The sequence below is a fragment of the Oncorhynchus kisutch genome, linkage group LG16 (genome assembly GCF_002021735.2).
Source record: "Oncorhynchus kisutch isolate 150728-3 linkage group LG16, Okis_V2, whole genome shotgun sequence".
Lineage (NCBI taxonomy): Eukaryota > Metazoa > Chordata > Actinopteri > Salmoniformes > Salmonidae > Oncorhynchus > Oncorhynchus kisutch.
In genome coordinates this window covers 16719837-16733986 of record NC_034189.2, presented here as the reverse complement: position 1 = coordinate 16733986, position 14150 = coordinate 16719837, and the positions used below count along the sequence as shown (strand labels likewise).

The 14150-nt window shown below is 42.8% G+C and overlaps 1 protein-coding gene across 1 annotated transcript in view; it reads right to left on the bottom strand.

The window, feature by feature from the left end:
* LOC109906211 (basement membrane-specific heparan sulfate proteoglycan core protein-like) overlaps window positions 1-14150 on the bottom strand; it is a 258730-nt gene that overhangs the window by 25617 nt on the left and 218963 nt on the right. The window contains exons 13-21 of the mRNA XM_031793088.1: window positions 12503-12766; window positions 12029-12307; window positions 8439-8702; window positions 7965-8243; window positions 1806-2078; window positions 1369-1641; window positions 955-1275; window positions 581-859; window positions 163-411 (exon numbers count right to left, since the gene is read on the bottom strand). Coding sequence (XP_031648948.1) covers window positions 163-411; window positions 581-859; window positions 955-1275; window positions 1369-1641; window positions 1806-2078; window positions 7965-8243; window positions 8439-8702; window positions 12029-12307; window positions 12503-12766 — 2481 coding nt within the window. The remainder of the gene's footprint in view (window positions 1-162; window positions 412-580; window positions 860-954; window positions 1276-1368; window positions 1642-1805; window positions 2079-7964; window positions 8244-8438; window positions 8703-12028; window positions 12308-12502; window positions 12767-14150) is intronic.

Here is a 14150-nt window from a genome sequence, read left to right as displayed (position 1 = left end):
AAAATAAAGTAGGCTGGCCCGTCTTTTGACAGTTTAGTTGACAGATCATATTTTCTAGGGAAGTGGAAATCTAAAACTATTTTAACATTAATACTTAAATCACATGATTTTAACACAGATAATAAAAAGGTAACTAACTTGTGATCATAAATGTTTTCTCACCTCTCACTGTCACCCAGCTCTCTGGTGATTCTCCTTCATCAGATTTACACTTATAGAATCCTTCATCTGACTTGGATACTGTAGGGATGGTCATCTCTCCTGTGGTCTCATTCTTGATGAGTGTTCCATCTTTGTAGAAATCAGTCTTGAGTTTAGGATTTGTTCCCTGATGTCTAAATGTACAGGTCAGAGTCACAGAGTCTCCTTCAGTCACAGGATGGACAGGACTCTCCAGGATCACATCACCATCTGTGTATCGTAATATATAAATAATACTGTAAATCTGGAGTCATCACTCACAATACATCAACATCTTATGAGTGTATATTTATGAGATGCAGTCATTCAGTTACAGAATTGAACATATTATTATACATGCATTTATGAAAGATTAGTGAATGTTGTACAATAGACATACCATTTACTGTGATGTTGACAGCATTACTGTTCTCTCCTGATCCAGACTCACACCAGAACACTCCACTGTGCCATGTTGTCAATGATGTGATGGTGCAGGTGGATTTTGTTATTGATCTCCAGGTAGATGGACACTCTGACCGCCATGCTGTCTCTGTGTGTCTCTTCAGTCTCCATCCAGTAGAGTTCCCCTTCAGCTCACAGATCAGTGAGAGAGACTTTGATGTAAAATGTTGAGTTGTGTTGGGATTTACTGTAAGAGACGCTGAAGGCTGCAGATCTGAAACAAAGAGAGACAGAGTCAGACCTATAGTTATATAGACACATGAGGGTAACTTAAATATGATTCAATACAGTTTCAATGCAGTTAGTTACCTCCTGACCAGAGAAACTGAGGTTCACTGTAGAATGTATCATAGACTGGGTCTCCTCTCCCAGCTCTACACACATATCCTCCTGTGTGAGTAGGACCAGCAGGGATCAGAGTGTAGGAGTCTTCACAAGTCACATTGTCAGATAGGGGTTGTAGAGAGTAAGACTTGTCTGATAGGGAGGGTAACCCAGCTCTGTAGGGAACAGTCCTGTACCAGGAGAACCTCCAGCCTGCAGACGTTTTGTCAACTTCACAGCTCAGACTCACTGAGTCTCCAGGGTTCAGCCACTGAGGAGAGATACTCAGGACAGGTTGAGGTTGATCTGTGATTTGATAGAGGACAGGTTTCAACCTTTCAGTCTTAGAAAGTATTCTACTGAACCCAATTTAATTTATACTTGATTCGATAGACTTACCAGACACAGTCAGTTGTACAGCCTCACTGGTCTTGGAGAACTTGTTCCCCTTCACACCCTCACAGGTATATGATCCACTGTTAGACATGTAGACAGGACTGATTCTGTACTCAGTCTTTGTGCTAAAGAGGGTCACTACCGGACTATTCTTATACCATCTGTAGTTCCAGTCAGTGTCTCCTCCTCCCTGTATGTCACATCTCATAGTGACAGTCTCTCTAATGAATATCTGGGTCCAGTTGGGTTGGAGGGTCAGAACAGCAACAGGCCTCTCTGCACAGACACAACACAGACAACTAACTGAATAAACTGTTGCACTATAGCTTCAAGTTATCTATCATTGTTGTGATACAGTTAACAGACAAATATTATACCATAGATTACTGTCTATCCATATAAAATAACATCCATTTATCATAAAACTGTTTTCGACTCACCAGTAATGTTTATCTGGACTGGGTCACTGTACAGAGTGTAGTAGACTGGGTCTCCTCTCCCAGCTCTGCACCAGTACTGTCCTCCATCAGAGACACTGACCCAGCTGAGTGTGTAGGAGTATCCAGAGGTTGTGGTTACTGGTGTAGAGTCTGGTCTGTGTCTGTACCAGTAAAACTTCCATCCAGGAGAATCTACAGTACATCTCAGTGTCACTCTGTCTCCTGTGAATATGTTCTCTTTGTCTGAAGTCAGTGTGGTCTTTGGCTGATAATCTGTGGGTATTTCAATAGGTTTGAGTGATAAGATAACAACAACAGCAACAACAACTAAAAGACTCACTATTCACAGTGAATAGAGACACAGAGACATCATCACTGATGGATGAAGATGTGGGTCTGGATCTTCTCTCTCCCTGACACCAGTAGAGACCCTGGTCAGACTCAGTAACTCTACTGATGGTGGATCTGGTATTATGGTATTTATACTGGGACAAGCTAATCTCACTGTTGTCTTTGTACCATTTATAGCTCCAGTCACTGTAAGACCCAGCTGAACACGTCAGAGTAACTGTCTCTCCGGTGAACACAGGGTTTCACTGTAGTTTCAGGCAGAGCTGAGAGAAAAGAGCACTGAATATCAACATACAGAAACCTTAGAAATGTCCATAAATGTAGCTGTTTTGGAAAGTTCATTATAGGTGTATGTTGAACTTAAAGCTATAATACTTAGTTACTACGTCCATTTTTGTACTTATAAATGAATGATATAATGTATACCCATTCATACCCATTGATTATTGAAGAATACAATCTGGTTTTACTCCAATGTGTGTAAACAATGTAAATGTAAACAGACGATGTAAAGCCTCAAAACATTGTTAAAACTATCATTAATTTATGGGTTGTTCTACAGAACTGGTGCACTTTAGGGGTTTATATTTGTTTTCTAAGTTGTATCCTATTTTTCCCAACTTTCAACACATGTCTTCCAGCATCTGTCAGATAGACAAAGATACTTCTCACACACTTTCTTTCTATTGTATACCTGAATTCCTTACCACCACACTAAACGGGTCACTACAGAAACATAGTGAAATATAAGCAGTAAAGGGATGCACAGTAGTGATCATTCTGATGAACCTATTACAGATTCATATGTGAATGTATTTGCAGAACAAATTAACTAAATAGTAAAAACATGATGTTTAACCAATTTTCAAAACCTTTAAATTGAATTTACAGAAATGTAATCTCTATTGTTCTCTGTAAAATGTTCAATGTTGATTGTATGAATGTGGAACATGTTGATTGACTTTTACTTATGCATCTAATTCATTATGTTGTTAAATGTTTAGTTATCACTTTTCCTTTCATTTTTTCATTTTTTAAAAATAGAGATAAATAGAGAACGCTAGATGGAAAAAAACTAATTTGACTATAAACATTGCCATTGACGGCTTCCACCATCAAAAAGTAGTCAACTGGGTGGGGATTCCTATGGTTTGGGAGTGATCAGCCAATGATCAAAGAATATTGTCTTCCTCCAATTGGGTTGCCTCATAGACAAAGATAGAGGACTCTAGTGCGCAAAAGCATGTTTCTGCATGAGCAGCACTATTGAGGACTTTCACAATTTGTAAGTATTCAACTGGGTTGGACTTCCTATGGGTTAAGAAAGGATCACATAATTCCATTCTGGTCATCAAAGGATCAGACAATGAATTATAATTGTGAGTAAACATTCCATAACTGCAGGTGGCAGTAAATTGCCAACCTTGACTTTTTACCATTTCAAACAACACACTAGGTGGCAGTGTGAACCCTTTCTGTTTGTTTACCAACTCATAGAAATAGTAGAAGACAATTGACGATTTCTAAATGGAGATGGCCTCAATGAAGCTGCCCATCTTCTCACAGATGCCATAATGCGACATACAGGTAGACAATGATGCAATGTCTATCTAAGTCCATGGGTTGCCTAAGGTTTGTAAACCAAGTTTTAGACCAGAACATTGGTCCCACTATCCAGAACCAGTGAATTGAGACCATAACAAGATAAAGACCAAATGTGTGTGTTCTTGATTGGTCTCAAGACCAAGACCACTAGATACTGAGTGGTCTCAAGACCAAGACCACTAGATCCTGAGTGGTCTCAAGGCCAAGACCACTAGATCCTGAGTGGTCTCAAGACCAAGACCACTAGATCCTGAGTGGTCTCAAGACCAAAACCACTAGATACTGAGTGGTCTCAAGGCCAAGACCAATAGATCCTGAGTGGTCTCAAGACCAAAACAACTAGATACTGAGTGGTCTCAAGGCCAAGACCAATAGATCCTGAGTGGTCTCAAGACCAAAACCACTAGATACTGAGTGGTCTCAAGGCCAAGACCAATAGATCCTGAGTGGTCTCAAGACCAAAACCACTAGATACTGAGTGGTCTCAAGGCCAAGACCAATAGATCCTGAGTGGTCTCAAGACCAAAACCACTAGATACTGAGTGGTCTCAAGACCAAAACCACTAGATCCTGAGTGGTCTCAAGACCAAAACCACTAGATCCTGAGTGGTCTCAAGGCCAAGACCAATAGATCCCGAGCACATGGGGCCTTTCTGCAATTGTAAGCAGCTCAAGTAAAGTAAACTTGAGTACAGTACAGTACAGTACAGTAGAGTAGAGTAGAGAACAGTAGAATACAGTAAAGTAGAGCACAATAGAGTAGGGTACAGTTCAGTAGAACACAGTACAATACATTCAAGTAGAGTACAGTAGAGTAGGGTACAGTTCAGTGGAGCACAGCACAACAAAGTAGGGTACAGTTCAGTAGAACACAGTACAATACATTCAAGTAGAGTACAGTAGAGTACAGTTCAGTAGAGCACAGTACAACAGAATATGGCAGAGTTCAGAAGAAAACAGTACAACAGAGTAGGGCAGAGTTCAGCAGAAAACAGTACAATACGGTCAACTAGAGTACAATAGAGTTGGGTACAGTTCAGCAGAAAACAGTACAACAGAGTAGTGTACAGTTCAGCAGAAAACAGTACAATACGGTCAACTAGAGTACAATAGAGTAGGGTACAGTTCAGCAGAAAACAGTACAATAGAGTAGGATACAGTGCAGTAGAGCACAGTACAATAGAGTAGGGTACAGTACATTAGGGTACAGTACAGTATAGTACAGTAGAGTAGGGTACAGTTCAGTAGAGTTCAATATAGTAGGGTACAGTACAATAGAGTAGGGTACAGTAGTATATGGTAGTAGTAGTGTTTTGCTCAAATATATGTCAATGTTTTGGGTCTTGGATGGTTGGAGCCTCCCCGTAGGCTATACATCTCAATACTCTACACTTTTTCCTGAAGTGTGCACTTGTCCGCTACCCACATGGTGGTCCTCTGTAACACAGTTGGTAGAGCATGACACATGCAACATTAACATATAGATAACTCCCTCACTCAATTTTTTATTCAACTTTTTATTCAACTTTTTCTCTCTGGACGCTTTTTCTGGACATGGTTCTACAGGACCTCCACCAGCCGAAGCTAAGTAGTAACATTAACATGATGCCTTCTAATTGCAGTCACTGTACTCATAATATACAGGAGAACGATCGCCTTACGGCGAAGATAGCTGTGTTGCAAGCCCAGCTTCAGACGCAATCGTTAGGCAAGGGTTATTTCAGTGTAGGACAGGATGAAACAGAGTCTGTGCCACCAGTAAGCACAGATAGTAACATTAGAATAAATCCCCTCGCACGGTCCCCGCCGCCGGACAACTTTCTCATGGTTTCTGGAGGGAAATGCTGTAGGAATGCTCAACCGGTGTCTCTCATTCAGCCGACAGAAACTTTCATTAAGCAGCGAGTCGGAGTCTGAGGCCGAGCCTTATCTTGTCTCTACTCCTCCCGTTACGGGGTCTGAGACGCCGAAGCTTCCCACCATTAGCTCTGACAAATTGAAAACCCTGGTCATTGGCGACTCCATTACCCGCAGTATTAGACTTAAAACGAATCATCCAGCGATCATACATTGTTTACCAGGGGGCAGGGCTACCGACGTTAAGGCTAATCTGAAGATGGTGTTGGCTAAAGCTAAAACTGGCGAGTGTAGAGAGTATAGAGATATTGTTATCCACGTCGGCACCAACGATGTTACAGTCAGAGGTCACCAAGTGCAACATAGCTTTAGCTTGTAAATCAGCTAGAATGATGTCGGCATCGAGTAATTGCCCTCGCTAGAAGCCTTTCAGACATAAGGAAGTGGATGGCTGCAAACTTTCTACTTTTAAACTCTGACAAAACAGAGATGCTTGTTCTAGGTCCCAAGAAACAAAGAGATCTTCTGTTGAATCTGACAATTAATCGTCTCAAATAAAACTGTGAAGGACCTCGTCGTTACTCTGGACCCTGATCTCTCTTTTGACGAACATATCAAGACTGTTTCAAGGACAGCTTTCTTCCATCTACGTAACATTGCAAAAATCAGAAACTTTCTGTCCAAAAATAATGCAGAAAAATGTATCCATGCTTTTGTTACTTCTAGGTTAGACTACTGCAATGCTCTACTTTCCGGCTACCCGGATAAAGCACTAAATAAACTTCAGTTAGTGCTAAATACGGCTGCTAGAATCCTGACTAGAACCAAAAAATGTGATCATATTACTCCAGTGCTAGCCTCCCTACACTGGCTTCCTGTCAAGGCAAGGGCTGATTTCAAGGTTTTACTGCTAACCTACAAAGCATTACATGGGCTTGCTCCTACCTATCTCTCTGATTTGGTCCTGCCGTACATACCTACAAGTACGCTACGGTCACAAGACGCAGGCCTCCTAATTGTCCCTAGAATTTCTAAGCAAACAGCTGGAGGCAGGGCTTTCTCCTATAGAGCTCCATTTTTATGGAATGGTCTGCCTACCTAAGTGAGAGACGCAAACTCGGTCTCAACCTTTAAGTCTTTACTGAAGACTCATCTCTTCAGTGGGTCATATGATTGAGTGTAGTCTGGCCCAGGAGTGTGAAGGTGAACGGAAATGCTCTGGAGCAACGAACTGCCCTTGCTGTCTCTGCCTGGCTAGTTCCCCTCTTTCCACTGGGATTCTCTGCCTCTAACCCTATTACAGGGGCTGAGTCACTGGCTTACTGGTGCTCTTTCATGCCGTCCCTATGAGGGGTGCGTCACCTGAGTGGGTTGAGTCACTGATGTGATCTTACTGTCTGGGTTGGCGCCCCCCCTTGGGTTGTGCCGTGGCGGAGATCTTTGTGGGCTATCCTCGGCCTCGTCTCAGTTTGGTAAGTTGGTGGTTGAAGATATCTCTCTAGTGGTGCGGGGGCTGTGCTTTGGCAAAGTGGGTGGGGTTATATCCTTCCTGTTTGGCCCTGTCTGGGGGTATCATCGGATGGGGCCACAGTGTCCCCTCCTGTCTCAGCCTCCAGTATTATGCTGCAGTAGTTTATGTGTCGGGGGGCTAGGGTCAGTTTGTTATATCTGGAGTACTTCTACTGTCTTATCCGGTGTCCTGTGTGAATTTAAGTATGCTCTCTCTAATTCTCTCTTTCTTTCTCTCTCTCGGAGGACCTGAGCACTAGGACCATGCCTCAGGACAACCTGGCATGATGACTCCTTGCTGTCCCCAGTCCACCTGGCCGTGCTGCTGCTCCAGCTTCAACTGTTCTGCCTGGTTCCTCTCTAGGTTTCTTCCTAGGTTTTGGCCTTTCTAGGGAGTTTTTCCTAGCCAACGTGCTTCAACACCTGCATTGCTTGCTGTTTGGGGTTTTAGGCTGGGTTTCTGTACAGCACTTTGAGATATTAGCTGATGTACGAAGGGCTATATAAATACATTTGATTTGATATCCTCAATGGTGCTGCCCGTGTTGTAACAGACATCATAATGTTCCAGATACAAAGATAAAACCTCTATACAAATGTTTTCCTTTATGTTTAAACATGAAGTTTAGGAGTCAGTGTACAGGACAGACTCCTCTCAATAGAAATACAGTGTGTATATAAACAATTACTCTGTACTAAACTAATTTAACAATATGTTTGTTATTGCTTTGGAGTTTGGAGACTTCACAGAACAACACTGTACCAATACTTTAACTAAGAATTCTGACACAATATAAATAGTGTCCATCTTTATGACAAAAACACAAAGTAACTCACCTTCTACAGTGAGAGTGACAGGATCACCTGGTTGTGAAGATGTGGGTCTAGACACTCTGTTCCCTTCACACCAGTACTGACCCTGGTCAGATACATCAGCTCTACTGATGTGAGAGACTCCAATGTCACTGTAACCAGACTGGGATACTACATTATCATTCCTGTCTTTGAACCACTTATAACTCCAGATACTGTAAGACCTCACTGAACACTTCAGAGTGACTTTCTCTCCAGTGAATGCAGGGTTTGGCTCTATAGTCAGAGTAGTTTTGGGAAGAGCTGTGAAAATAATGCACAAAACATCTGGATACCTGTCTGGTAATTCAGCTGATGCTGTAACATTGTGATAAAAGTGTATTTTACATATGTTGACTCCATTCAGTTAGAATTTACAGTGTATATGTCTGTATTTAGATTAAACCTCATTGGCTCTAAATTTACAGAACCCAGATTGAAGACAAACAGTGACCTCACCAGTGATGATGATGGGGAGAGCTGAGCTGTAATATGACATCTGGGGCCGATCTCTCCTCCTCCCATCACACCTGTACTGACCAGCCTGGTCAGGGAGAGAGATGGTGATGTTTTTTCTGGTCTGAATGGGAAGCTCTTCATTGTTTCTGAACCAGCGGTACGTCCAGTCTGTGTAGTCTGATATGTCACACCGCAGAGTGACTGTCTCTCCAGGGTAGAGGAGACCCTGTGGAGTGGCTATCTTCACTAAGGCTGTAGGCAGAGCTGTGGAAACAGTTATATGAAGACAAATGCAGTCAGAGCAACAATCTTTCCAAAGTAGGATCTGACTTCAGGAAGTAGTACGGTAACTATTATTTTAGATATGAGTAGTGTACAGTTCAGCAGAAAACAGTACAATACGGTCAACTAGAGTACAATAGAGTAGGGTACAGTTCAGCAGAAAACAGTACAATAGAGTAGTGTACAGTTCAGCAGAAAACAGTACAATACGGTCAACTAGAGTACAATAGAGTAGGGTACAGTTCAGCAGAAAACAGTACAATAGAGTAGGATACAGTGCAGTAGAGCACAGTACAATAGAGTAGGGTACAGTACATTAGGGTACAGTACAGTATAGTACAGTAGAGTAGGGTACAGTTCAGTAGAGTTCAATATAGTAGGGTACAGTACAATAGAGTAGGGTACAGTAGTATATGGTAGTAGTAGTGTTTTGCTCAAATATATGTCAATGTTTTGGGTCTTGGATGGTTGGAGCCTCCCCGTAGGCTATACATCTCAATACTCTACACTTTTTCCTGAAGTGTGCACTTGTCCGCTACCCACATGGTGGTCCTCTGTAACACAGTTGGTAGAGCATGACACATGCAACATTAACATATAGATAACTCCCTCACTCAATTTTGTATTCAACTTTTTCTCTCTGGACGCTTTTTCTGGACATGGTTCTACAGGACCTCCACCAGCTGAAGCTAAGTAGTAACATTAACATGATGCCTTCTAATTGCAGTCACTGTACTCATAATATACAGGAGAACGATCGCCTTACGGCGAAGATAGCTGTGTTGCAAGCCCAGCTTCAGACGCAATCGTTAGGCAAGGGTTATTTCAGTGTAGGACAGGATGAAACAGAGTCTGTGCCACCAGTAAGCACAGATAGTAACATTAGAATAAATCCCCTCGCACGGTCCCCGCAGCCGGACAACTTTCTCATGGTTTCTGGAGGGAAATGCTGTAGGAATGCTCAACCGGTGTCTCTCATTCAGCCGACAGAAACTTTCATTAAGCAGCGAGTCGGAGTCTGAGGCCGAGCCTTATCTTGTCTCTACTCCTCCCGTTACGGGGTCTGAGACGCCGAAGCTTCCCACCATTAGCTCTGACAAATTGAAAACCCTGGTCATTGGCGACTCCATTACCCGCAGTATTAGACTTAAAACGAATCATCCAGCGATCATACATTGTTTACCAGGGGGCAGGGCTACCGACGTTAAGGCTAATCTGAAGATGGTGTTGGCTAAAGCTAAAACTGGCGAGTGTAGAGAGTATAGAGATATTGTTATCCACGTCGGCACCAACGATGTTACAGTCAGAGGTCACCAAGTGCAACATAGCTTTAGCTTGTAAATCAGCTAGAAAGATGTCGGCATCGAGTAATTGCCCTCGCTAGAAGCCTTTCAGACATAAGGAAGTGGATGGCTGCAAACTTTCTACTTTTAAACTCTGACAAAACAGAGATGCTTGTTCTAGGTCCCAAGAAACAAAGAGATCTTCTGTTGAATCTGACAATTAATCGTCTCAAATAAAACTGTGAAGGACCTCGTCGTTACTCTGGACCCTGATCTCTCTTTTGACGAACATATCAAGACTGTTTCAAGGACAGCTTTTTTCCATCTACGTAACATTGCAAAAATCAGAAACTTTCTGTCCAAAAATAATGCAGAAAAATGTATCCATGCTTTTGTTACTTCTAGGTTAGACTACTGCAATGCTCTACTTTCCGGCTACCCGGATAAAGCACTAAATAAACTTCAGTTAGTGCTAAATACGGCTGCTAGAATCCTGACTAGAACCAAAAAATGTGATCATATTACTCCAGTGCTAGCCTCCCTACACTGGCTTCCTGTCAAGGCAAGGGCTGATTTCAAGGTTTTACTGCTAACCTACAAAGCATTACATGGGCTTGCTCCTACCTATCTCTCTGATTTGGTCCTGCCGTACATACCTACAAGTACGCTACGGTCACAAGACGCAGGCCTCCTAATTGTCCCTAGAATTTCTAAGCAAACAGCTGGAGGCAGGGCTTTCTCCTATAGAGCTCCATTTTTATGGAATGGTCTGCCTACCTAAGTGAGAGACGCAAACTCGGTCTCAACCTTTAAGTCTTTACTGAAGACTCATCTCTTCAGTGGGTCATATGATTGAGTGTAGTCTGGCCCAGGAGTGTGAAGGTGAACGGAAATGCTCTGGAGCAACGAACTGCCCTTGCTGTCTCTGCCTGGCTAGTTCCCCTCTTTCCACTGGGATTCTCTGCCTCTAACCCTATTACAGGGGCTGAGTCACTGGCTTACTGGTGCTCTTTCATGCCGTCCCTATGAGGGGTGCGTCACCTGAGTGGGTTGAGTCACTGATGTGATCTTACTGTCTGGGTTGGCGCCCCCCCTTGGGTTGTGCCGTGGCGGAGATCTTTGTGGGCTATCCTCGGCCTCGTCTCAGTTTGGTAAGTTGGTGGTTGAAGATATCTCTCTAGTGGTGCGGGGGCTGTGCTTTGGCAAAGTGGGTGGGGTTATATCCTTCCTGTTTGGCCCTGTCTGGGGGTATCATCGGATGGGGCCACAGTGTCCCCTCCTGTCTCAGCCTCCAGTATTATGCTGCAGTAGTTTATGTGTCGGGGGGCTAGGGTCAGTTTGTTATATCTGGAGTACTTCTACTGTCTTATCCGGTGTCCTGTGTGAATTTAAGTATGCTCTCTCTAATTCTCTCTTTCTTTCTCTCTCTCGGAGGACCTGAGCACTAGGACCATGCCTCAGGACAACCTGGCATGATGACTCCTTGCTGTCCCCAGTCCACCTGGCCGTGCTGCTGCTCCAGCTTCAACTGTTCTGCCTGGTTCCTCTCTAGGTTTCTTCCTAGGTTTTGGCCTTTCTAGGGAGTTTTTCCTAGCCAACGTGCTTCAACACCTGCATTGCTTGCTGTTTGGGGTTTTAGGTTGGGTTTCTGTACAGCACTTTGAGATATTAGCTGATGTACGAAGGGCTATATAAATACATTTGATTTGATATCCTCAATGGTGCTGCCCGTGTTGTAACAGACATCATAATGTTCCAGATACAAAGATAAAACCTCTATACAAATGTTTTCCTTTATGTTTAAACATGAAGTTTAGGAGTCAGTGTACAGGACAGACTCCTCTCAATAGAAATACAGTGTGTATATAAACAATTACTCTGTACTAAACTAATTTAACAATATGTTTGTTATTGCTTTGGAGTTTGGAGACTTCACAGAACAACACTGTACCAATACTTTAACTAAGAATTCTGACACAATATAAATAGTGTCCATCTTTATGACAAAAACACAAAGTAACTCACCTTCTACAGTGAGAGTGACAGGATCACCTGGTTGTGAAGATGTGGGTCTAGACACTCTGTTCCCTTCACACCAGTACTGACCCTGGTCAGACTCAGCAGCTCTACTGATGTGAGAGACTCCAATGTCACTGTAACCAGACTGGGATACTACATTATCATTCCTGTCTTTGAACCACTTATAGCTCCAGATACTGTCAGACCTCACTGAACACATCAGAGTGACTTTCTCTCCAGTGAATGCAGGGTTTGGCTCTACAGTCAGAGTAGTTTTGGGAAGAGCTGTGAAAATAATGCACAAATCATGTGGATACCTGTCTGGTAATTCAGCTGATGCTGTAACATTGTGATAAAAGTATATTTTACATATGTTGACTCCATTCAGTTAGAATTTACAGTGTATATGTCTGTATTTAGATTAAACCTCATTGGCTCTAAATTTACAGAACCCAGATTGAAGACAAACAGTGACCTCACCAGTGATGATGATGGGGAGAGCTGAGCTGCGATATGACTTCTGGGGCCGATCTCTCCTCCTCCCAACACACCTGTACTGACCAGCCTGGTCAGGGAGAGAGATGGTGATGGTTTTTCTGGTCTGAATGGGAAGCTCTTCATTGTTTCTGAACCAGCGGTACGTCCAGTCTGTGTAGTCTGATATGTCACACCGCAGAGTGACTGTCTCTCCAGGGTAGAGGAGACCCTGTGGAGTGACTATCTTCACTAAGGCTGTAGGCAGAGCTGTGGAAACAGTTATATGAAGACAAATGCAGTCAGAGCAACAATCTTTCCAAAGTAGGATCTGACTTCAGGAAGTAGTACGGTAACTATTATTTTAGATATATAAACTATATATGCAAAAGTATGTAGACACCCCTTCAAATCAGTGGATTCGGCTTTTTCAGCCGCACCCGTTTCTGGCGTGTATAAAATCAAGCACACAGCCATGCAATCTCCATAGACAAACATTGGCAGTAGAATGGCCTTACTGAAGAGCTCAAGTGACTTTCAACGTGACACCGTCATAGGATGCCACCTTTCTAACAAGTCAGTTTGTCAAATATCTACCATGATAGAGCTAACCCAGTCAACTGTAAGTGCTGTTATTGTGAAGTGGAAACGTCTAGGAGCAACAACGGCTGCAATATGGTAGGCCACACAAGCGTACAGAACGGGATCGTCGAGTGCTGATGTGCGGAGCTCATAAAATGGTCTGTTCTCGGTTGAAACACTAAGTACTGCATTCCAAACTGCCTCTAGAAGCAAACTCAGCACAATAAATGTTTGTCGGGACATTCATGATATGTGTTTCCATGGCCGAGAACCCGCACACAAGCGTAATTTAACCAATACAATAGAGCAGGGTACAGTTCAGTAGAACACAGCACAGTAGATTAGTTTACAGTACAGTACAATAGAGTAGGGTAGAGTACAGTAGAACACAGTACAGTAGAGTAATTTATAGTTGTAGTAGTTTTTTGGTCAAATAGATGTCAATGTTTGGGGTCTTGGAGGGTTGAAGCCCCCCCCCCCCCCCCCGCCTGTTTGTTTATACATTTCAATACTCTACTCTTTTTCCTGAAGTGTCCACTACCCACATGGTGGTCCTTTGTATCACAGTTGGTAGATTATGGCACATGCAACATTAACATGTAGATGTGCTGCCCGTGTTGTAACAGACACCATAATGTTCCAGATACAAAGATGAAACCTCTATACAAATGTTTTCCTTTATGTTCAAACATGAAGTTTATGAGTCAGTGTTTGGGACAGACTCCTCTCAATAGAAATAGGTGTATAAACAATGACTCTGTACTATACTAAATGAACATGTTTGTTATTGCTTAACAGAACAACAGAACATGTTTCACTGTCCCAATCATTTTAGAGCTCATTGTAATGAATTCTGGCACACAGACCCTGATTGACTCAATATAAATAGTCAGCAACATCAATAAAGCACAACAAAGTAACTCACCTTTTACAGTGAGAGTGACAGGATCACTTGGTAGTGAAGATGTGGGTCTAGACACTCTGGTCCCTTCACACCTGTACTGACCAGCCTGGCCAGTCTGAGTGATGGGGATGGTGATATATATGACTTTACTGGTCTCATCAGGAAGGT